Source organism: Phoca vitulina, unplaced genomic scaffold, assembly GCF_004348235.1.
Source record: "Phoca vitulina isolate PV1807 unplaced genomic scaffold, GSC_HSeal_1.0 scaffold31, whole genome shotgun sequence".
NCBI lineage: Eukaryota > Metazoa > Chordata > Mammalia > Carnivora > Phocidae > Phoca > Phoca vitulina.
In genome coordinates this window covers 24638769-24663220 of record NW_022589734.1, presented here as the reverse complement: position 1 = coordinate 24663220, position 24452 = coordinate 24638769, and the positions used below count along the sequence as shown (strand labels likewise).

At 44.6% G+C, this 24452-nt stretch overlaps 2 protein-coding genes across 4 annotated transcripts in view; both read right to left on the bottom strand.

Moving 5' to 3' along the window:
- The window catches only part of LOC116644850 (histone H2B type 1-A-like), a 383608-nt gene that overhangs the window by 184304 nt on the left and 174852 nt on the right, over positions 1-24452 (bottom strand). The gene's annotated exons all lie outside the window — the stretch shown is intronic.
- TRIM38 (tripartite motif containing 38) lies at positions 8111-23907 on the bottom strand. 3 transcript variants are annotated; one of them, XM_032424677.1, is made up of 7 exons: positions 23853-23907; positions 21980-22399; positions 19696-19791; positions 17546-17776; positions 16524-16546; positions 16315-16427; positions 8111-9778 (listed from the first exon to the last, which is right to left on the bottom strand). In XM_032424677.1, the coding sequence occupies exons 2-7, from the start codon at positions 22367-22369 to the stop codon at positions 9255-9257; spliced, it is 1377 nt and encodes a 458-aa protein (XP_032280568.1). In that variant the 5' UTR covers positions 22370-22399; positions 23853-23907; the 3' UTR covers positions 8111-9254. The 3 variants fall into 3 exon arrangements, with proteins under 3 accessions (XP_032280568.1, XP_032280566.1, XP_032280565.1); XM_032424675.1 differs by having other exon boundaries at positions 23812-23894; XM_032424674.1 differs by lacking the exon at positions 23853-23907 and adding an exon at positions 23734-23788.

Below are 24452 nucleotides of genomic sequence, written 5' to 3'. Positions count from 1 at the left end.
CCCAAAAGTCCATCTACAGGTGAATGGATAAACAAAACGTCACGTATCCTTATAATGAAAGACGGCAATAAAAGGGAACAAAGTGGGGCACATGCAAGGACATGGATGAATCCCAAAAACATTTCGAGAAAAATAAACCAGATGCAAGAATACATAATATAAATCCCATTCATATGAAATCCAAGGAATGGGGAAACTAAGGTATAATAACAGATAGCAGATCAGTGGTTGGCTAGGGCCCAGGGCTGGGTCTGGGGCACAGGGAAACTATCTAGGTTGATGGAAATGTTCTGTATCTTTTTTTTTTTTTTTAAAGATTTTATTAATTTGTTTGACAGAGAGAGACACAACGAGAGAGGGAACACAAGCAGGGGGAGCAGGAGAGGGAGAAGCAGGCTTCCCACGGAGCAGGGAGCCTGATGCGGGGCTTGATCCCAGGACCCCGGGATCATGACCTGAGCCGAAGGCAGACGCTTAACGACTGAGCCACCCAGGTGCCCCAAATGTTCTGTATCTTGATTATGGGGGTCACTACATGGATATACAAAATTCATTATATCATACAATGAATACAAGTGCATTTTGTTGTGTATAAATTATTCCTCAGTAAAGTTGATTTTTTATTAAGTATATTATTGTCTGGAATGGGGGCAGGTGACAATTATCATCAGGATAATTAAGCACAGTAAAAACTGAAAAATACTATAATCAACTCATAAATGTATCTGGAAATTAAAGAGGAGAAATAACGGCGTGATTAATTAAAATTAAAAACAACCTCTAAATTTTATTTTAGTCTATAGTTTCAAAAGCGGCCACTCAAACCTTCCATATTTCATCATTCCGGTTGTTTCAAAAGGTCCTGGCTTATCTATTAAAAAGCTTTCAGATAAACTCACTCCTATGGGGCTATAAACATGTTACATGTTAAGCCTTAGTGACACTTTAATTTCTAAAGAAGATACTGATTTAAACAAACAAAACTAAAAACATCAACACTTAATGATAAGATTCCACATACTAGGGCAAGTGAATGGGAAGATCTGGGGATTAGGATTCTCCCTTCATGCCCTCCCTCTCCCCACCAAACACACACACTGGGCTCCTGCTAAGTAGCTGAACAAATGGGGAATAAACATTCCACTAGCTGAATCCTGGACTACACCACACTGGCCTTCCCTGATGATAGTGTGGTTATGAGGACCCAGACGGGTCTTCTGTTGGCAGAACTATTTTATTTCCCCAACAGAAGAGAGCCCTGACTCAGAAATAAATGAGGAAATCAGTACAATAAAAGAGAAAGCCCAGAGACAGTGCCAATGCAGATCATACAGGAGCGGCACTACTCAAAGTTGGTGGAGAAAGGCTGACAACTCAGGCTGAGTAAATGGCTTTCATACAGAATTAAAAGAAAATTATAGTTCTACCCCTCACAAAAAGTTCCAGATCTAGTAAAGAAATAGACTAGAAAAGAAAATCTTTTAAAATTTTAGAATAAAATGAGACTATGTATGACCTCAGGGAAGGGCAGAATTCCTTAAGTCAGATACAAAACCAAAAATGATTAAGGAATATAGTATTCAACTTGAACAATCCAAAATTAACATTTTCTATATAACAAAATCCATTCTAATCACAATTAAGGTACAAACAATATACCTGCAGACACCATTTGTTACATCACTAAGAATTAGAATCCAAAATTCATAAAGACCTCTTTTTAAGATTTTATTTATTTGACAGAGAGAGAGCAAGAGAGCACAAGCAGGAGGAGCAGCAGAGGGAGAGGGAGAAGCAGGCTCCCTGCTCAACAGGGAGCCCAATGCGGGACTCGATCCCAGGACCCTGGGATCATGACCTGAGCCGAAGGCAGATGCTTAACCGACTGAGCCACCCAGGCGCCCCTCATAAAGGCCTCTTAAACATCAATCATTTGGAAAAACAACCCAGAAGAATACTGAACAAACGACCGGCAGAAGAGGAAACTACAAAATGACTTGCAAGGAGATGCAAATTCAAACAGTGAGATACCATTTCAATCCCTCAGTGGCAGGAATGTAGGAAAAAAAGGATACTAACTTGACAGTCTGGGAGTCCACTTGAAAGTGTGCATCCCTAACACTCAACAGTTTTCCTTCTTGGTGTACACCCTGGAAAAATTCTTGTACATATGCACAGACATGTGTACTAGAATGTAAGGTGCAACACTGCTGGCGAGACAGGAAAAAATAAGCCACTGGAAGACATGCAAGAGCTCAGAGACTGACATGGGTGGATCCAGGGATTGAACATACGAAAACGAGGCAGAGCATGTCCATGGGGAAAGAACAGATCGTTTGTAGATGGTGTCCTGAAAACTAGCTCACTGAATGACGAAAACTAAACTGGATCCCAACCCTCCATCACCTACGAGGGTGGAATCCAAATGAAGTAAATGGCTAAGGGCGTAAGGTAAACTCTAAAGTTTGTAAGTAAATAAGTAAATAAAAGAGAACTTGAAGTAAATCCCATAGGCGCAAGTCATAATTAAATTAATAATTTTGATTACGTTAGAATTAAGGTTTTCTGTTCAATTAAGGATCTATGACAAAGTTACCGTGTTTGTGAGGAGATACTTGAAATATCAAAAACCAACAAAAGATTAATAGCTAAACTCTATCAACATCTGAAAAATCAACAAAAAATGTAACTGACTCGATAGAAAAATTGACAAAGGGTATCAGCTGGCAGTATACAGATGAGAAAACTGCAATGCTAACAATCATTTAAAGGGAATTACAACTCAAATGTTCCCCAAATGGTCAAATAAAACCATGAGAGGTCACTTTACTCCCTATCTGCCTGGCACAAATTAGAAAGCTGGACAAAAGCAAGCACACACGAGTTCGTGGGACATAAAAACTCCCACGCACCGATGCAGGAGTCTAGATGCTGAGGCCACTAGGAGGAGTGTCTGGCAGCACTCAGGAACCGCTGGGACCTGGGAGTCTCCCTGGGAGGGTGACACAGCATGCACACACCGCACAGAGGCACTCTGCCGTCGTTGGGATGCAGGTAAGTCGGAAACAGCAGCACAGAAGGGGCAGAACCAGCAGGAGGAGTGTCTGGCAGCACTCAGGAACCGCTGGGACCTGGGAGTCTCCCTGGGAGGGTGACACAGCATGCACACACCGCACAGAGGCGCTCTGCTGTCGTTGGGATGCAGGTCAGCTGGAAACAGCAGCACAGAAGGGGCAGAACCAGCAGAAGATGACAGCGCCAGGCGGCCAGCTCTCCACCAACATCCGCAAACGCTCACCAGCAGGAACAAAGGAATTCATTGTGATTTATTCTTTCGATGGGTTGCACTCCACTTCATGTATCTACCTAGATAACAAAAATCAGTACCCGCGGGGGAAAAGCCAAGTGACAAAAGGTGAGCCACAAATGGGCAGGGCACCAAGACAGCACTGGAGGCTCTTTTGCCCGTCCTTAAAAATGCATGTAAATGATATCGTACTGCATCTAGTATTTCGGAAAGTACCTGTAATATTTTTAATTAAAAAGGGGGTCCTGGGAGCCGACACCCCACCTTCAGAAGCACTGCGGACTCCCGGAGGGATAGGCGGTGAGTTCTTCCTGCAGCTTGTCCGCGTCTACTTCTCTCGACACAATCTGGAACAAACACAGTCAAATGTTAACTTGTACAGATCTGGGGGCTGGATATGCAGGTTTCCATTACATTGGTTTTTTGTACTTTTCCATCTGAAGCCTCTGAGGAAAGCCCAGTGGCTCCAGACCACAAGCTCAAGGCGAGTAGGGGTCGTCGGTTCCCGGACCACCCGCCCTGCGGGGGCGTCTACGCGACTCACCTCTTTCCTTCCCGCCCGACTCAGACGTGGGGTCTCCACCTTCACCCCCTGACGAGCGCACCACGATCAGCAACCTTGCCAGAGCTCTCGCCCTCAGGAGGAAACCAAAAACACCGCAGCAATCGACCCGAGACGCCCGAACACGAGCCCCGGCGGCGGCGCATGCGCGGCTCCTGGAGGCTGGAGTGGGCGGGGCCGGCGCCGGGGCTGGGCTCGGAGGGGCGGGCGCTGCCTCGTGGGCGCTGGCGCCGGATCCGGCCTCGCGAGGTCTCCCCCGCTTCCCACTCCGGTCGGAGGTGGAGTCTGCGCAGATGATCCCCGGCGTGGAAGGAGAGGTCCTACGGGCCGTGCACCGGTTCGGGGCACTCGCCCATCGGGCGCTTCCCCGCCGCCGGTGACCGAGAGGAGAGGCTCCAGTGGGGGTGGGACCTTGAACGCCCCCAGGACCCGCCTCAGGAGAGAAGCAGGTGCTCAGTCCTCCTTGAGGCTCATGGGGAGGGGGAGACCTGGGTAAGGCCAAAGAAGTGACACCTCCGGGGGAGAGGTCCCTTCACTGTCACTGCAGAAGCTCAAGATGTAAACCTTCTGCCTGGGCTCCCCTCGCTCACATTCCCCTTTTAATTTGTCTAGGGCAGGCCGGCTTCGGTGTGTTACCTAAAAGCTCTGCAGGTAACCACAGTGGGCTGCAAAAGTTAAGAACCACTGATCTGGGGACGCCTGGGTGGCTCAGTCGGTTAAGCGTCTGCCTTCAGCTCAGGTCATGATCCCAGGGTTCTGGGATCGAGTCCCACATCGGGCTCCTTGCTCAGCAAGGAGCCTGCTTCTCCCTCTGCCTGCCTCTGTCTCTCTCTGTCTGATAAATAAATAAAATCTAAAAAAAAAAAAAAAAAGAACCACTGATCTGGGTCGAGGACCACACAGTAGTGAATGTTTTTCTTTGTCATCACTAAAATTGTGTTAGTATTTTCCTGGACTGATGGAGGCCCAGAGAAGGGATTGAGTTACCCAGGATCCCACAAAGATTACATGATGGCAGCCCAAGAAGTCCTCTTTAGCAGGTCATGTATATGGAAGTGCTTTGCAATTGTTACATCAACTAACAGAAAAGGCCTAGTTATTGTGTTACATACCTAGTGCTTTGTACCCGAGCCTGGGATTATTGCCCCAGTCTTACCCTTGAGGAAACAGAGCCCAGAAGTCTGGTGTCACCCGCTTGTAAATCAAATCAGAAATCAGACATAGATCTGGCTGTACCATAGAAAGGTGAACGTTTTTATACTTCACTTACTATCTTTAATGGATCCAGGTGTCCAACAAACTAAAGCAGGCACTTAGGATTGGCACCAAGATGTAAAACAAAAACAGTCCCGTCCTCAGAGAGATTAGGCATTGGAGAAAGACAGAGAGGGTCAGATGGCTAGATGCAAGGCAGGTGGGAAGAAGAATGAGCTCTGAAGACTGCAGGCCCTCCCTCTGGACTGGAGTGATGAGACACCTGATTCCTAGAAGAAGACAGGTTGGATCATATCTACTTGTCCAGAGAAATTCGTATAAGTTCAAGGAGTATAGCAGATTCTCTTGGCCACATGCTCATTAACATGCTAATCAAACACCTTCCTGAACAACAATCTCTGTCTTCCTTATTCCTCCTGGTGAAGAAGAGAATTTGGGGTGAAGGGCCTGAGGAGTTTCCTGCATTTCCAATTCCAGCTGCTGGTAATTCTTTTCCTTCCCTGGGAGTCCCAGAGAACCAAGTGCAGACTCCACTTCAGGCTGGTGTTATGGGTGGGCATGTGTTCTGAACAAAAGATTCACAACAGCCGTGTTTTGGTTTCAAAAAGGAAAGAAAACATTATTATTATTATTATAGAAACAGAAGAGGAAAGGAATCTACACATAGTGGAGTTAATAGTAGGCAATAAATGAGAATAAGGCAAAGTTACATCAAATCGGGTACTTAAAACATCCAACCTCATTGGCTGGGGAAGCCCCATGGAAACAGCCAGGCTGGAGTTCTGATTGGGAGCCCTGGGCAGAGCATCCTCCCCTCAGCTGAGACTTCCAACTGACCATGCCCATAAAGACCATATTCATAGGGCAGATAACAGGGTTTGAAGTTAAACATTTGTTCGCCTACGTGCAGTTTGGAGCAAGCTGCATTTCCATGTTACCATGTTTCTGTATTTTCAAGGAGCCCGGGCTCTGTGTCTGCCACCCCTCCCGGATTCCATCCTGGGGGGCCAGCCCTGCTTGGAGCAGGAGGGGATGTGAGACAAGATTTGTAGCTCTTGGTGTTCGGAACAGAAGGGCCAGTTCTGACCTGGAGGCCAGATCATATATTTTAAGAAACCAGGCTCCCAAGGTTATTCGCACAGCACGAGTCTCACAAACCACATTCTTAAGCCAGTGCCTGTATATGCAGGTCCAGGTGGTTGGTTATAATCACAGAAGCATCTATCCACATAGAAAAGCATGAGGGGCAGGGCTAAGAGAGGTGGGTGTGAGGATCAGTTCTCAGAGTCCCAGGGGCTCAGGCTGTTTGTGTGGGCAGAGTGGAATTACTGATGTTGCCAAGAGTCCAGTAGACCTTGTCTCTGGGGAGAGACTGGGGCTGAATCTGCTATGGGCCAAGGACTCAGAGTGTCTCTGAATCTCTATTCCTCCCTTAGTTTAGATGTAGAGACTTTAAGCAATAAGTTTCTAATGATAGATTGCAAAAATTGCCCTGAATTCATTTCATCCTCTTTCTGTTTGTACGCTTTTGCTTTTGTGACTTTGCAGCTTCTCCCAGCAAGAAGTGGAATGTATTTCTCTATCGCTTGGATCTGGGCTTGGCCAAGTGATTTAACAAATGTAACCTAAGCAGAGGCTTCAAAAGAGCCAGGTGCTTTGCAACTTGTTCCCCTTTTGGTTGGTTCTCTCACAGCCCTGAAACAACCATGTGAAAGAGGCTCAGCTCGCCTGCTAGCGGGGGGAGGCGCTCCAGGCAACAGCCTGCCGGCCCCCAGACTTGGGGTGAGGCTGCGCCAGATCACCTGGCACCAGCTGGTTCTCCAGTTGCGCAGACACACGAGAAGGCACAGCCGGGTTCAGCCACATACAGCCCTGCCCGCAAGAACCTCCCGCTGACCTAGAGCATTGTGAGTGTGATGATTGATAGCAGTCTGAAGCGACAAAGTTTTGGGGCGGTTTGATGCAGAAATTCGGTGGATGGCCTTGAATTAGTCTTCTACAACAGTGACAGCTCTGTCCGTCCTTGAGGAGAAGCAAGTGTTGCTTCTGAAGTAAAATCCCAGATGTGTCCAGCTTCTTGCCCCCTGCCCCTTCAGCCCCCTAGTTTTTAAAATTCTGTATCCATCCCTTTCTTACACGAGGAAACAGAAGTGGGTATTAATGAGGTGATCTCTGCTTCAGTGATGTTTTCACCTCCAAACTACAACATTCTTCACTCCCATCTGGGAAAGGTTCTCCCATCTGAACTCCTGCCCATAGTTCCCATGTTATCAAAGCCCCCCCAAGGTTCCCAGCTCCTAGAGGGCTTAGCCAATGACAGCCAGAGCTGTAGGAACAGAAGAGGGGATAGAGGAAGTGGGGCAAGAGGAAGGAGAGGGGCAAGAACATATTAACAGTCTTTTAACCAAACGTTCATATACTGTGACTCTGGCAACCCACCCTGAGGAAAAACAGGAGAGCTGAAGACCTAATCGCATACAATGATGTTCATTTGAACGTTACTTATAATTGCAAGAAACAACCCAAATGTATATGTGAGTGATTATGAGATTTCTACAGTCATTTAAAACCACATATTAAAATAATTTTTAATGCCATGGGGAAGAGTTCCCCCTGAGAAAAACATGCAGATGGCCTGCATGAGAAACTGACTGGGGTTCAGGCAAGTTAGAGAACAAAAAATAAGTTCTGCTCGTCCTTAACGGGAAGAAATGCTACTACATTAAACAAAGCATTAGCTACTCTAATAAAGGTTTTTAAAAAAGAAAACAGGCAATAAAATGGAAACCTGAAAGAGCATATACAGGAAATAATAGTTTTGAGAGTAATTTGAAGAATTATGTGCAAATACATTCGAAAACTTCGATAAACTGCTTTTTAAAAGAAATTGAATGACCTGACTGACTCAAGAAGGGGAATGAAAATCTAAACAAACTCATACATACAAATGAAATTCAGAAAGGTACAGAATTCCAATTAAATACATGGAAACAAAACATATAAGGAGTAGATGATTTTATGGCTACTTTTTTTTTTTTTTTTTTTAAGGAACAGCAACTCACTGTGCCCTGGTAGATTAGATTAAGTTCCATTGACTAGAAAACCCAAAATGATAGTGGCTGAAGCAAGTTCATGTCTCTCCCATGTAGACAGTCCAGGAAATCCAGAGACCAGGGCTGGTACGGCACCTCCCCAAAATGCCAGCTCCCTTTAGCCACACTTCTACCATCCCTAGGATCTCAGACAGCTTCTAAAGCCCCAGACATCACACCTGCATCATTTACATTGTCTGTGGCTTGGCTGACTTCACTATGATCTTGCCATTAGTCAACTCAGCCATGATAATTTAGGTTTGCCATGGAATGTTCTCTTGAAAATAGACCCAGGTATAGCTAAGGTCTCTTTGATCATAGAAGAATCATAACAAAGTCTGCCAATAATCATGCCAGTGGTAACTATTTGCTGAGATCTTTAACTATTTCAAGATAGCTGGCTTAGCACAGTCTGGAACATATCAACTTCTTTTCCAGTACTGAGTCCAAGAAAATTTGTTTTTATTCTGAATCTCCTTCCCATTTGAAACATATCACTGTAAGCCAATTTTAACTCTTCTTTCATACTTTACGTGTTATTGCCCAGGCAGAGCTCACTAGGTCTGGAAGGCATCTGCACTCACTACATCATCCAGGGCTATGGCTCAGATGAATAATCAAATGTCAGTGGTTAGAAGAGTCACTATGTTGGTTCTCCTGCTCTTTCTTGCAGTTGGCAGAGACCATTGCAGCTTTGCCTCACCCCCCACCCATGAGTTCCTATGGCATCAAACAAACTGGGAGAACTCAGACCTCCTGACCTGTGGGTCACCCTGCAGGTCACCCAAAGACTCTTGGAAATCAAAGCTCTGAATCCACTGGGGGGGAGGGGGGGATTTGGAAGACAATGCATGATCATTGCTATTATCTGGCTTTCCCCAGCTCAGGCTGACCATCTGTGGTATTTCTGCCGTTGTTCTATCCATTCATTCAAAGCAGAATTATTAAGTAGCCACTAAAAGCCCAGGACTGTTCTGAGTACAAGAAGTGAAGAAAACAGACCAAATTTCTGCCCTCACAGGGCTGACGTTATATTTTCTATGCTAGTTAAACCAAGAAGGAGATTTTACTTCTTTCCTTACTCGTCTGGGGGAGGCAAGAACAAAGGAGAATGTTGATAAACCCGGAAATAGGGCCGGACAGTATCAGAGAAGGAGGCCTTTGGGAAGGTAAAGATGTGGGATCCAGTGGTCATGTTGTAAAAGGATACAACTCCGACATCACAGTCCAGAAAAATCCCCACAACCAGGGGCTGCTCCCTCAGATAAAGGGAAGTTATGGGAGAGGTAAGTGCTAAGTAGCCTTTCTTTTTGCATAGTCTAATGACCCAGAATCCAGACTGAGGCTTCTGTATCAGACCAACGTCCCTCTGAACATTGTCCAGACAGACTCCTAAGTCCCACCCAGTTCCTTCTCCCACATCCACTTCAAAGTAATGTTTTCCTGAAGTGAAGCCTTCACAGCCCAGAATACAGGGTAAGATCCTAAATCTCTTAGAAGAGTTGTCCAGATTCTCCTGGAGGCATCCACGAGTCACTTGTCTCCGATCCTCAGACAGAATTAGCTCACGATGAGCTGTATCTGGATCCAGAGTCACATTGACTGAAAAAAAAGTAAGTAAGTAAATAAATAGATAAGACACATTTTTTGTTGCCAAGAGCACAGTTTAATTTAAATAAAACCAGCCTGTGCTCAAACCCAAGCATCATCTCTTACTAGCTGTGAGAGCTTAGGCAAGTCATTCTCCAAGACTCAGTTTTGTTACATATGAAGTAGAAATTATCATATCTGTCACAAAGAATAGTGGGAGCATTGAATGAGTTAATGTATGCTCAGTACTCAGTAAAATTCCTGGAATATGGTAAGTGCCCAGTAAGTGGTAGTAATAATAATATCATCTTAGTCACTCACAGGAGCCAAGGACCAGAACTAACCAGAGTTGACATGGTTGCTATCCTCTCCAAAGCCAATGGGAAGTACTAGAGGAGACCATAGGGCAAAAAGAAGCAGAGTTCAGAGTATTTAGTACCCCAAGTCCCTCCCCACTGCCTATCACTTGGAGGGTCTGCCTTCCCCTGCCTCTGGTCATACTCTCCTACAATTCGTCCACCTGCTACTGAGGCCCCAGGGAGGTGATGGCTCCCTACCTATTCCCAGCCCTGGCTGCTTCACTATTCTTTATACAATGACCCCAATCCTTATCTTTGTAGATAATCCCTTTATTAAATGCTATCCAATCGGTTCTTATCATGAGCCTGACTCAAAAAAGTTTGGGGTTCAATTTTTATTATCTTAATGATTCAGGAAAACCCAAGTTAAGAAATTAAAATGCTTACAGGTTGGCAATACCACTTGAAGGAGAAGATATCAAACTGGATTTTAAAAATTCTACCTCATATTGCTTATAAGTGACACATACAACAAAAAGACATAGAAAGGTTTAGAGTTAAAGGATGGCTAATATATAGCTGTTACAGTTATATACTCATATCAAATGATATTAAGGCAAAGTACTACCAAGGACGAAAAGGGTTACCTAATAAAGAAAAATATATAATTCACTACGAAGAGATCCTAATTCCAAACAAGCATGCACTGATACTATAACTCAAAATATACAAAGTAAAAATTACAGAATTACAAGAAGAAAATGACAACTCTACAGTCATCATGAGATATTTTAACACCCTTTTTCCCATAATTGATAGATCAAGCAGGCAAAAAAGGGAAGATATGGAAGATTTGAACAACCCAACAAGCCCAATCTAGTAACTATATGCAAAGTTCAGCAACTAATAAATAGAGAATACGCACTTTTTTCCAGTATAGATGGAATATGTACTAATTGAGTAGACTAGTCAGAAAGCAAGTCTGAACAAATTGCAATGAACCTATATTGCATAGACCATGTTCTCTCACCTCGATACAATTAGGTTAGAAACCAATTAAAAAGATCAATAAAAAATCTTCTCAATATTAGGAAATGTAAGTGTTTCTAAATCATAATATGATGACATACAGACTTGAGCAATAATAAATGCTACATATAAAAAATTATACAACGAAGCTAAGGTGGAATTTTTGGGAAAATTTATAGCCTTTAAGTGCTTATTTTAGAAAGAGAAAAAAGCTGGAAATTAAGAAGCTAACTATCCAGCTTAAAATAGAAAAAGAACAGAGAATGGAGCTCTTGGGTGGCTCAGTTAGTTGAGCATCCAACTCTTGGTTTAGGTTCAGGTCATGATCTCAGGGTCATGAGACAGAGCTCCACATGGGTCTCTGAGCTCAGTGGGGAGTCTGCTTGAGATGCTCTCTCTCCCTCTCCCTCTGCCCCTCCCCTTGATCATGTGCTCTCTAAATAAATAAATAAATAATCTTTAAAAAAAAAAAAAGAACAGAGAAACCCAAACAGAATTTTTTTTTTTAAAAGGAAACTAAAGTTTAAATACTAAACCAATGAAATGAAAGAAAGTAAGAATGCAATGGAGAGGGAAAAGCCAACAGTAGCTTTCATGAAAAGAGACATATCTCTAAAAAGATTTATCAACGGAGAAAAAAAAAGAAGTCAAAATTGGAATGAATATAGAAATTAAAAATTAAGAGAATTTATGATAAACTTTATGTTGCTAATAAAGTTGAAAATATCAACAACATGAATAACTTTCTAGAAAAATAGTTCTTAGTAAAACTCATGTAATGAATCATGGAACACTACATCAAAAACTAATGATGTACAGTATGGTGACTAACATAACATAATAAAAAAATAATCTCTCTATATTATATATCAAATGTTTTAATATATATTATTAGATATATAATATTCTGTTTGTGTGTATAATTGTATGAAAAGACTGGGATGTTTTTATTACCAACTAGACAAAGAGTCAAGGAGTAAAGGTGAGGAGCCAACATACAATGTTGTCATCAACAGAGCTGATAGAGTATTAGTTATAGTAATGGGGACGGAAGGTGTTTGCAGAGGCACACTTACCAGGAAAACATATGACTCACTTTTATGTGAGGAGGTCTGATGTGTAAGCAGCCTCTCCTGACATACGTAGCAACTGTCTCCATCATCACTCTATCATAGTCATCATGCTATCAGAGTATAGGTATCAGCAAAACCTTCTTTACTTTCAAATGTCAGCATTCCTCTTTGCTCAATGGATTATTTGTTTAACTGCTCTATGCAACTAACCTTTATCTAGCTACATAAGTACAGGATAATAATGATCTTCATGACAAATTAATATTTGGCTATCAAACCTATGTTATATATACTGTATATATATCAAAATTTAGCTTTTTCTGAGACTGCAACTATGGTTTAACATTAGAAAATTATCATAATCACTACATTAACAGATTAGAGGAGAGAAACCGCATGATCCTATCAATTAATACAACTAACTCATTGATAAATTCAATGCCCATTGATGATGACGGAGCTCCTTGGAAACAAGTCATAGACTTTGAAGGAAAATGTGTCTTGAAACCCTATATATCAAAAGATAGAATGAAAATGTAAAATGCCATACATTACCAGAGATATTAGCTATAATAAGCTCCCATGAGTCAATAAGAGAAAGAACCCAATAGAAAAATGCTTAAATCAGAGCAAATCATGGATAAATCACAGAAGACTAAAAGGCTAATGGACTTACAAGAGGCTCAACCTTGCTAGTGAAATCAAAGAGCACAAATTAAGTCCACAATTAGGTACCATTTCAGATCCATCAGATTGTCAAAAATTATAAATTATAAGCAAAGACTCAGGGAGATGCAGAATGGTGGGAGCTCTTATGTTGTCGGCAGGATATAAACCGATACAATTTCAAGATCTGCAGTATTTAGTCAAATTAAGATGTGCATCCCTGCACGGCAGCATTTTCAATTCAAGGTATAGCCTCAGAGGAAACCATCCACAGAACACAAGGACACATGGAAAAGTATTCACGGTAGCATGGTGTGCACCAGCAACAAACAAAACCAACTATACATAAACTTCAATGCCCGCTCCACAAAACAATGGATTCAAAACCACAACATATTCATTTTTTTGCCACATTGCAGAGTGATTAAGAGAGTGTGTTCTGAGAGATACAGAGTTACCACTTATTGGCTGCCTCACTGTGTCTTAGTTTCCTCATCTATAAAGTGAAAAATGCTTCCTACAGAGAGGACTGTGGTATGAAACAGGTAACACATGTGTAGCTTTTCTCATCTGTCAGGAAAAGAGTGCTTGGTATATGTAAGTTGCTTTTCTTGGTGCTGGTGAGACTGTATGTTGCCACACGTAATATGCATTAAGATTAACAACAAGCCCAGCACCCCCAGTGCTAGGTATTTGTCCTACAGGTATGAAAACACAAGGATGGAAGTTTGCATGGCCCAGGCAGTTATTTGCAGCAGTGTTTGATACCCAAGTGCTGGAAGCAGCCTGAAGCTCCAATGGTAGGGATATGGTTACGTATAATTATGATGTACTCAGGGAATATTAGCTTTAAAAAGCAACGAGTGACATTCTATATATTAAATGTTTGTAAAAACAAACAAACAAACAGAGAAAGACATAGATATTGTTACCTGGAGAAGTAGGATTGGAGAGAGGCGGGAGAAACCTTGAATTTTTCTTCATATCTATCTATATTGTTTGACTGATTATAATTTATTTGTATTACTTTTGAAAGAAGAAAAGTTTTAATAATATGATAAATATGATAAATGATCTAGTTAAAAGATGAGCCCATTTTAGAAAGAGATTGACTTGCACAATGTTGTAATCCTTCTGTAAAAGCCAAGAGTAGACAAATCTGCTCAGTTAAATCTGGATGTGATTTGCATGGAGTCCTATTTTTGCCTTTCCTGAATCTTTATAGGATCAAATACAGAGTTGCTTTGTTTTGTAATTGTTCTTATTGTTGTTTGTTGTTGTTAACTTGAGGGGAAAACAAATACAGGTTCATAATCCTTATCTGAACCCCGTGGGGCCAAATGGGTTTTGGATTCAGAATTTTTTGTCGTTGTTGTTCTACTTCTGTGAAAAATGCAGTTGGTATTTTGATTAAGAATTGCATTAAATCTGTAGATTGTTTTGGGCAGTGTAGACATTTTAACAATATTTGGTCTTCCAATCCAGGAGCCTGGAATATCTTTCCATTTGTTAGTATTGTCTTCAATTTCCTTCATCGGTGTTTTATAGTTTTCAGAGTACAGGTTTTTCACCTCCTTGGTTAAGTTTATTCCTAGGTATTTTATTATTTTTGGTGCAATTGTAAATGGGATTGTTTCCTTAATTTCTCTTTCTGCTGCTTCATTATTAGTGTAGAGAAATGCAACAGATTTCTGTATATTGATTTTGTAATCTGCACCTTTACTAAATATAGTTCTAGTAGTTCTAGTAGTTTTTTGCTGGTGTCTTTGGGGTTTTCCATATAAGGTATCATGTCATCTACAAATAGTGGAAGTCTTACTTCTTCCTTATCAATTTGTATGCCTTTTATTTATTTCTCTTGTTTGATTGCTGTGGCGAGGACTTCCGGTACTATGTTGAATAACAGTGGTGAGAGTGGACATCCTTGTCTTGTTCCTGACCTTAGGGGTAAAGTTCTGTTTTTCACCATTGAGTAGTACGTTAGTGGTGGGTTTTTCATATATGGCCTTTATTATTTTGAGATATGTTCCCTCTAAACCTACTTTGTTGAGGGTTTTTATCATGAATTGATGTTATAATTTGTCAAATGTTTTTCTGCATCTATTGAAATGATCATATGGTTTTTATCCTTTCTCTTGTTGTTGATGTATCACATTGTTGATTTGCCAATATTGAACCACCCTCGCATCCCAGGAATAAATCCCACTTGATCATGGCAAATGATTTTTTTTTAATGTATTGTTAGATTCAGTTTGGTCTTCCATAGTCCCTGCCTTCTGGTGTTCATGCTCTTAGGCAATTCCTTCCAATTGAGTGTGGGCAGGACCTGTGAATTACCTCTGACCAATAGAATATGGCAAAAGTGATGAGATGTGACTCCTAATATTATATTTCATTATACGGGACTCCATCTTTCTAAAAGACATGCTCTAGAGACACTCTCCTGAGCTCACTTTGAAGAAGTAAGTGGCCATGTTGAGAAGCCCATGTGCAAGAGTTTGAGGGGTGCCTTCTAGAAGCTGAGGGCAGCCTCCAGCCAACAGCTCACAAAAAGCCAGGGCCCTATGCCCTATAATCATAAAGCAATGAATTCTGCCAACAACCTGAGTAAGCTTAGAAGAGAATTCTTCCCTAGTCTAGTCTCCAGGAACCCAGCCTGGCCAACACCTTAATATGCAGCTTTGTGAGACCCTAAGCAAAGGACCAACTAAGCTGTGCCCAGATTTCTGACCCACAAAACTTATGAGATAATATGTGTGTATAATTTTAAGCTGCTAAATTTGTTTACTGGAAGAGATAATATAGTCACCAAATCATTTTAGGTTAGGTCTGATTTTGTAGCCAAACAAGTTTTAAAAAACTTTCAGTCTTCAGAGCTTTTTAAATTTTGTAATTATAAATAACAGATTGCAGAAATATAGAAAGCACTGATTAAGAGAATCAATGAAGCAGGAAGTTCAGGCTTTGGAATTGGTAAAATTCATTTTTCATTATGGTTCTAATATTTACCATCTGTGTTGTCTGGGTCAAGGTCCTGAAACCATTTGAATCAAAGTCCATAATACTCACTGATCTTTCTTATATTGCTCTGAGAGTTGATTAAAATATTAACCACAAACACTATGTCCCAGACACTGCACTAAGCACTTTACACATGTTGACACAATTACTTTTCATGACAACCAGTGAAGTGGGAATTGTTCATATCTTCATTTTTCAGCTGCGGAAACTGAGGAAGTTATTTGCCTGGGGTGACACAGCCAATATATGGCAGATCAGGAATGTGATGGGTCTGCACAGATAACCAGTATGCTATGTCCTTGTCTAAGCACTAGAGCATGCTAACAAGGGAGGGCAAGACAGCTCCACTGAAAATCACTAAATGACCTCTCCGGCTGTGAGCCCGGCCGGGGACAGGTGGTGAACATGGTTACGACTTAAGGCCCCTTCCATCCATAGCATTTAGGGATTCTTCACATACCTTGATAGCTCCTTAACATTTTCTTCACATCAAAATAAAGCTCAGAAACACTGCACACAGTATCAAGCTCCAAAGAGTGGGCCTCTGGTCTTTCCAACGTCATAGCCCAACTCCTAGAATAAGCAGAGGCCAAGGACTTCTTCAGTGATACATTCCATTCAACTTTATATACCCATACCCCTTCCCTCGTGCATTCATATAGGACTTACCTGCGCAAAGTGTCTTTCACATCCTACAGAGAAACAAAGACAGAAAGTAAGTGGAGGCACATGGGGCTGTTCTCTATAAACGCTCCTTCCAAAGAAGTTAAGAGAGTGACCCTAGCCTTAGATATTGATGGATACTCAGACAGAATGATTCCCATCCCAGCGCCCTGGGATAGTCAGCATGGCAGGATGTTTATCACCCTCTGAGTCTGTCGTCTTTCCTGCTGAGATCTGTGGCAAGCTGTGGTGTCCGCAATCACAGCCTGTGGGATGCTTAGGGAAGAGGCCTAGGAGCTTTGCCCATGCTTCCTCTGCCAAGACTTGCTGTCAGTGACCTAATCCCTTGCAGAGTGAGCCCATATGAAAGACCCCCTGTCACTAAGGGTCCTGAGTGGTGAGTCCACGCACAGCCCCTGAGAATGGCCCACTAGGATGGTGGTGGGAGGCATATCACATGGTGGTGCTGCAGTCACGCTACGGTCTCAGACTTACAGTGTAACCTCGAGTCCTGTTAGCGGGAACTAGAATTAATAGTTCCAGGCATACTTTATCTTAATGGGCTGGATCTTTCATATAGCTGAAAGAAGGCCCCATAAGAGCTGTGGAGAGCTCTACAAGCAAATTAGGGAAAAGACTGTCACTCATGTTGGCTGCCCTACTTTGTTACCCACCAGTCACCTGGTGGAGGACTTCAGGAGGCAGTTTCACGGGGTTCTGTGCACACGGAAAGAGGCAAGTGGTAGCAAAAGTTACCCCGTGATTCCATTTAGCCAAGGACCCCACCATATCCACCAGAAGGGCTACATTTTTCCGATTCACATGAACAGATTTTTGTGATTCGCTATAGACTAGTAAAGGCCACCCCATACTGAGGTATATCTAAAAGGAACATTTTTTTAAATTCCCCATACCAATGTGCCACTTTTGAGTGAGGCAGGCAGGCCTCGCCAATCTGCCCATGTTCCCTCACCCTTCTCCTTCTCTTAATAGCCCAAGAGTTCCTTCCCCCCGAGTGCACAGCCCACCTGCAGCAACTTCTGGGCTGAGCCCTGACATTTCTCCTCTAGTTCCAGGATGTGACTCTTGAGTTCTTGGCTCTTCTGTTCCAGAGTGGCCTCGTTATCTCTCAGTCTCTTTAGAGTCTGCTCTTTCTCTTTCTCCAGTCTCCACAGATGAGACTTCTCCTCTTCTTGTAGGAATCTCTGAAGATCCTTAAAGTCAGACTGGATTTTTTGTTTCTGAATCTCTATCTTCTCCTAGAGTCAAGAAAGTATGCTCAGAAGGTAGAAACAAGCCAAATGTCCATCGATGAATGAATTGATAAAATGTCGTATATAGATAAAGGAATACTATTAAGACTTAAAAAGGAATGAAATTCTGATGTATGCTATGATGTGGATAAATCTTGGAGACATTATGCTAAGTGAAATAAGCCAGAAACAGGACAAATATTATATGATTCCACTTATATGGGGTATCTATGCTAGTCAAATTCATAGAGACAGAAAGTAGAATAGTGGTTACCAGAAGTTGAGAGGAGAAAGGAATGGGGAGTTAGTGTTTAATGGGTACAGAGTTCAGTTTGGGATGATGAAAAAGTTCTGGAGATTAGTTTCCACTATTAGTTCCCACTAATAGATGTGTGGTGATAGTTGTACAACAATGAGAAAGTACTTAATGCCAATGAACTGTACATTTACAAATGACTAAAATGGTAAATTTTATGTTATGTGTATTTTAACATACACAGAAGACAGTTTTCTCAGCTACTGAGTCATCAGAGCTGGAAGAAAGTCATAAATTCCCTGCCGCAGAGTCATGCCTAGGAGGCGGGCACTCAGATGTGGGAGAGGACAGTTGTCATGATTCTCTACAGTCACCTGATTTATTTCCTTCTTCTTCAGCCAAGATGCAGGGGGAAGGAGGGGCAGTAGTGCCAGATAATTTAATTGTGGAACTAAGGCTGAGGTCAAACACTTTACCAGTTACAGAGAAAAAAAACTGAGTTTTTATTGGGTCATAAGGAGGTATTTCTGAGCCTGAGGAAATTTCTTGAAGCAAAAGCTTGTAATAAACATCACTGAGCCTGGACTCTAAGACAACCAGGCTAGTAGGGAAGTCCATGGTCTCAGCAGGGGCGGGTCTGGGTGGCAGGTTTTTATCATAGTTAACTGAGAAATATTCACCACCAACCCAGGGTCCCAGTAATCATCTTTATGTGTAAGACTGACAGAAGCCAAGTGCTACATCTTTTGGGGCCCGGCTTTCATTTTGGGAGAGACAGAATTGCAATTTCCACTAGTGCTTCCCCAATTCAGACACGGTTTTGATGACTGACAGGATGTGCTAGAAGGGTCATGGATGGGGTTTCTGTATATATTAGTTATAATCAAGGTGTATCTAAAAGAAACATGGCCCAAGATCCCAGAAATAAGGGAAGTAAGAGCGTCCTTGGAGAGTTTAACATCCACAAACAAAGGATCAGGGCAGAGGATGGAAGAGACCCCTGAGAGAGGCAAAATAGTCCACCAGCCTGAGGGATTTGGCTACAAGTTGATGGATTACATAAATATTTCCAAAAGGGGATGCATCTCTGATCATGGGGAGCTAGTCAGCCAAGGGGGATCATCTTAGAGACTCTTAGTCTGCAGTTTATGTGTATAGGTTCTTGCAGCACTTATGACCCTCCTTATAAATCAAATAGACTTCTTTTACTAGCCTCATGGGCTTGAGCAATATGAATCTCAACCTGGAGTGATTCTGTTTCCTTAATGTTCACAAAGATTGATTTCTGAACCACAGCCTGCACTGTGGTAAGCGTGCCAAAGTAATAAAGTTGAGGCCTTCAAACCAGGAAGATACTTTGAGGGGTTTAAAATTTGAAACCCAGTCAAGGATGGCTCTAACTTAAATAGACATACCAATTCTGCTTCTCCTGAGGCATCAGGAATCCTAGCCAATTACTACTGAAAAGTTGAAGGGATTGGAGATAAATTCTCACAGATGTAGACAACTAGGGGCATAAAAACAAACAATGGTTTCTTTTTGGGGTTTCATCTGGTTTCATTTGGTCTGGTTTAGTAAAAATAAATTATCATTGTGTTTTGCCAACCATCCTCTATGCCTACATTCTAGGATGGAAAAGAGCTTGAGATCAATAAACACAAATTCTTACATTCCATTCGCTTATTTGTTTTGTTGTGAACACCTTCAGTTTCATACATTCCTCTTCTAGTTGCCTCAAATTTGTCACAGCGTTCTGAAGCTTTTCCTGAAGGAAAAATTGGGTGAATAAAGTCTATTCAATTAGTAACTCTTCATTAGGCATGTAAGGGGAACCCCAGCCCTCCAAGACTATTAGAATAACACTGAATATACACTGAGTCATTTCTGGTAGTTTAGGAAGCACACTGAGGGCTGGATGTGCAATCACATATTTGATTCCCTTGGCAGTACTGAGCAATTGGTAGGATTTTTTGTTTTTTGTTTTTTGTTTTTAAAGATTTTATTTATTTGACAGAGAGAGACACAGCAAGAGAGGGAACACAAGCAGGGGGAGTGGGAGAGGGAGAAGCAGGCTTCCCGCCGAGCAGGGAGCCCGATGCGGGACTCGATCCCAGGACCCTGGGATCATGACCTGAGCCGAAGGCAGACGCTTAACGACTGAGCCACCCAGGTGCCCCAATTGGTAGGATTTTTAACATCATTTCTGTGCAGCAGAAACTGCGGCTTAGGAAGGGGTTAAATAACTTGCCCAAGGTGCAATAACTAGTTCCCACTAATAGATGGTTCTGAGTGGCTGAACCGAGCTGTGATTCCAACATCGTCCACTACCCCAGGGCCTGGGCTATATCCACCACTACAGTCTTGCCAGGGAAACACTTCACACAGAACAAGTTAATCATCATCTAAAAGAAGATTTTATAAAATAATGTGTTGAACCAAACATAACCAATGCCATAGTGATGCACATGGAACTTTGAATGTGTTATGATGAGTCGGGAAGGAAAGACCAGGATGTCAGCGAAAGTTACTAGAAACAGTTAATGGAGGAGGGGAGCTCTGGTACTTTTGAAGAGTGATAATTCGTGAAGCCAATTTAAAATGATTTTGTATCTATGTCAAGCTTTTGGGTTATTTTTCAAAAATGTTTCTCACGTTTCCATGGAAAGCAATTTTAAGCTGACCTAAATTGCTAGTTGTGACCAAAGGATCAGCTCCTGTCTTCCGTAAATCCAATAAGTATACTCATTAATTCTTGAGTACTCTCAAGAAAGGGCTCTATGAAACTTGTCAGTCAAAGACCGTATTGCCGTTGCTATCCAGGGGACCCAGAACCTTACTACAAGCCCACCTCCACCTCACGGGGGCGGGAATAAGGAGCCCCGCACTGGGGATGTTTTTCTCAAATCTAGGCAGGAGAGAGAGAGAGTAAGGTGGCAGGACTGTGCCCTTTCTTCATTCCCTACAGCAAAGGCCAGCCTTCCTTTACTACTTCTGAGTGAGAAACAGGACTTGCCCCAAACCTCTCCCTCCACTTCATCCTCCATGAACAATCATTTTCAAATCCTGTAGCTCCCCTTCCTGAATCTTGCGTGAAACTGCCCCTTTCCCCCTTCTTACAGGAATAAGCTGAATTTTACTCCTAGATACTCCTTTTACTTTCAAGGCCAGAATGCCCTTTTCAACGTCAACCTGATCCTTCGATCTGCAAATAAACCCCCCCAGTGGCCAGTACTACTCTGGGCTAGGATTTCGACTCTAGTTGATACCACAGTTCCGGGCCAAGCTCCTTTCCCAGGCCATCGCCTGCCTTTCCCTACATCCCCCACCCTGGCTATGCCCTTGCACTTTTGGTCTCCTCTGTCTGGAATGCCCCCTCTTTTCTCCATGCCTGTATCTATGGTTAACTGTTACATGTTCTTCAGGAGTCACTTCTGAGAAGACTCCTCAGATACCACTCCCCACCCCTTGGTGTCCCTCCTCGCCACCCCAACCAGTTGATTCCAGGCAGTCTTTTTGCTGATTTGTCTTCCCCACTAGACTATAGGATACCTAAAAGGTGGTATATCTTTGTCTCCTGTGTTTTCAGAGTGTGTCATATGGTCTTGCACATTGTGGTTTCTAAAATTATATACATGGTGCGAAGCAATAAAACATGCAGGTCTGGGTTTGAGCACATTGCATTCTGGAGCAGGGAGATGTTCATCATAGCAAGAATGGAGAGGAACAAGAGTGTGACCATCCTGTTGAAGGTCAGGATGGACAGTCGGAACTTGACTCAATGAGGACCCATAAGAAACTATTTCTCGTATCATGAAAGACATGACATGAAGGGTGACATGATGACAGACAAGGATTTCAGGATCCTTTTCTCAGGTTATAGGCTAAATAACCTCAGTCCCCAAGGAGCAGCATGGGAGCGGTACTCGCCAAAGCCCTCCAACCCACACGCTCACCTTGTAGTCTTGGCATACGTCCTCGATGAGAGCCGTGTGGTGCCCTTTGTGCTGTGGTGACCGCTCACAGCGCCAGCAGATGAGCTGGCTCTCGTCTTCGCAGAATAGGTGGAGGTGCTCTCCGTGTTCCTTACACGACATCTCATGGTCCATCTTCTTGATGATGTCAATGAGACTTCCCAGCTGCTTGTTGGGCCGGAGGCTGGACAAATGAAATGGAGCCCGGCAGTGGGGACAGGGGACCATATTTAACGTTTCCTGTTGCTCAAGGAAGGTGATGATGCACAGTTTGCAGTAGCTGTGTCCACAGTTGATGCTCATAGGCTCAGACATTAGGGACAGGCAGATGGCACACGTGGCTTCCTCCTTCATCTTGCTGGCTGAGGCCATGGCTTTTCCCGACAAGTTCCAATATGGGAGCTAGAGGCAGAGATGAAAATCCAAAGGTATGGAAACACACCTCACCTGAGCCTCGGTGCCACGCACTGCACCGGCCACTGAAATGGATTGGGATTTAGATGGCACATAAAATGAGGCTGTGTTGTGGAAAACGGTGGTGACGATCACATGTGGCCACTTATATTTAAATTAATTAAAATTAAATAAAATTCCGTTTCTCAATCCCTCTAGCCATATTTCAGTTGCTTAACAGCTGCGGTCACTGGTGGCTACACGATCGCCCATATGTCACACTCCCTGGTTGCAGAAAGTTTTCTCAGACCAAGCACTGACAGCGACAGAGAACAAGGAAGGCTTCCTCACCAAAGTTGTAGCAAGAGAGAACTCCGTGAGGGAGCGTGAAACTCTTTCCTACTCTAATAAACGTCAAGAATCCTTAGTACCAGGACTGTCCCTTCATGACTGGTGGTAACCCTGAAGTAACTGGGTGGCCGCTGAAGGATTCCCCCAAGATCATCCAATTTGACTCTACTGGAACCCCACTGCCGGCCCCCACTCCCACCCCACAGGGAACAAAGGACACCAGGTTACTAAGGTCTCAACGGAGCCCCAACCGGGATGATAACGAAAGTAAATAAGGCAACCAGAAGAACCAATGCGTCTTTGCTGTCGACCTCTCAGACCTGAGAGAAAGATCTGGAAAGAGCTGGGAAAGGAAGGGTTGTCCCCGGGAACAGAGCTCCCGCAGAGTGAGGGAGGGGACCGGCTCTCGGGGTGACGGGAGCACTGGGGGTTTGCAGAAGCCAGGAGGGGGCGGAAGCAGAGGAGGCAGGCCCCGCCTGGGAGGGGGGCGTCCCGCGGGCTGGGCCTCCTGGCCTCCAGCGGCAAGGACCCGACGACCCGTGACAGGGAGGGAGGCCTGACCAGAGGCACCCACCGCGGCCGGCAGGGGCTTGCGGAACCTCGCCCTGTCCCCCACTCCCCACCCCTGCGCCTTGGCGGGCAGGGGCGCGGAGGTGCGAGAAGCAGTTCAGAGGGTGACCACTACTTTCCCTGTTGACAGTGCCAGATATAAAAACAGGGCTTCGGCTGCAGTGGCGAGATGGGCTCCTAGCATCCCGTAACGTCTCTCGCAGTCGCCGAGGATGTCCTCTGGACACCCCTCTTCCCCGGCGGGTGCCTTCTCGGCGGGCACACACCGGGCTCCGCCGCGCCCGAGGCCCGGGCCTGCGGGCAGAGCGCCCTCCCTCCCTCCCCAGGCCCGGCGGGGACTCCGCGGGCCCACCAGCAGCCCCGACGGTCGGCAGGGTCCCGGCGGCGCGGGCTCCGCACAAGGACGCCCCTCACACACTCACCGGCACACACGCGTGCATCCCAACCCTCCGGGACACGCCCGCGCCCCCCACCCTCCCCCAGCGCCCACCCCCACACACTTGCCGCCGCTTCCCCAGGCCCCGCCGCGCGGGTCGCAGACCTCAAACTCAGAAGCGAAACTGCTGTGAGAGGCGGGCCGCCGGGGACCGGAAGGATGTCTGAGGAGGGGCGCGCGACGGCCCGGGGAGGAGGCGTTCCCCAGGTCCTGGGAGGAGGCGCCCGTCAGTTCCCGGGGAGGAGGCGCCGGTCAGGGCCCGGGAGGGAGGAGTCCGCCAGGGGCCGGGGAGGAGGCGAGCGCGAGGGGCCGGGGAAGAGGCGCTCCCCAGGTCCTAGGAGGAGGCGCCGGTCAGGTCCCGGGGAGGAGGCGCCCGCCAGGTCCCGGGGAAGAGGCGCCGGTCAGGTCCCGGGTATGAGGCGCCGGTCAGGTCCCGGGTATGAGGCGCCCGTCAGGTCCCGGGGATGAGGCTCCCGTCAGGTCCCGGGGATGAGGCGCCCGTGAGGTGCCGGAGAGGGGGCGCCCGTTAGTTCCCCGGGGTGAGGCGCCCGTCAGGTCCCGGCGAGGAGGCGCCCGTCAGGTCCCGGGTATGAGGCGCGCGCGAGGGCCCGGGGAGGGGGCGCCCGTCAGGTCCCGGGGATGAGGCGCCCGTCAGGTTCCGGGGATGAGGCTCCCGTCGATGAGGCTCCCGTCAGGTCCCGGGGA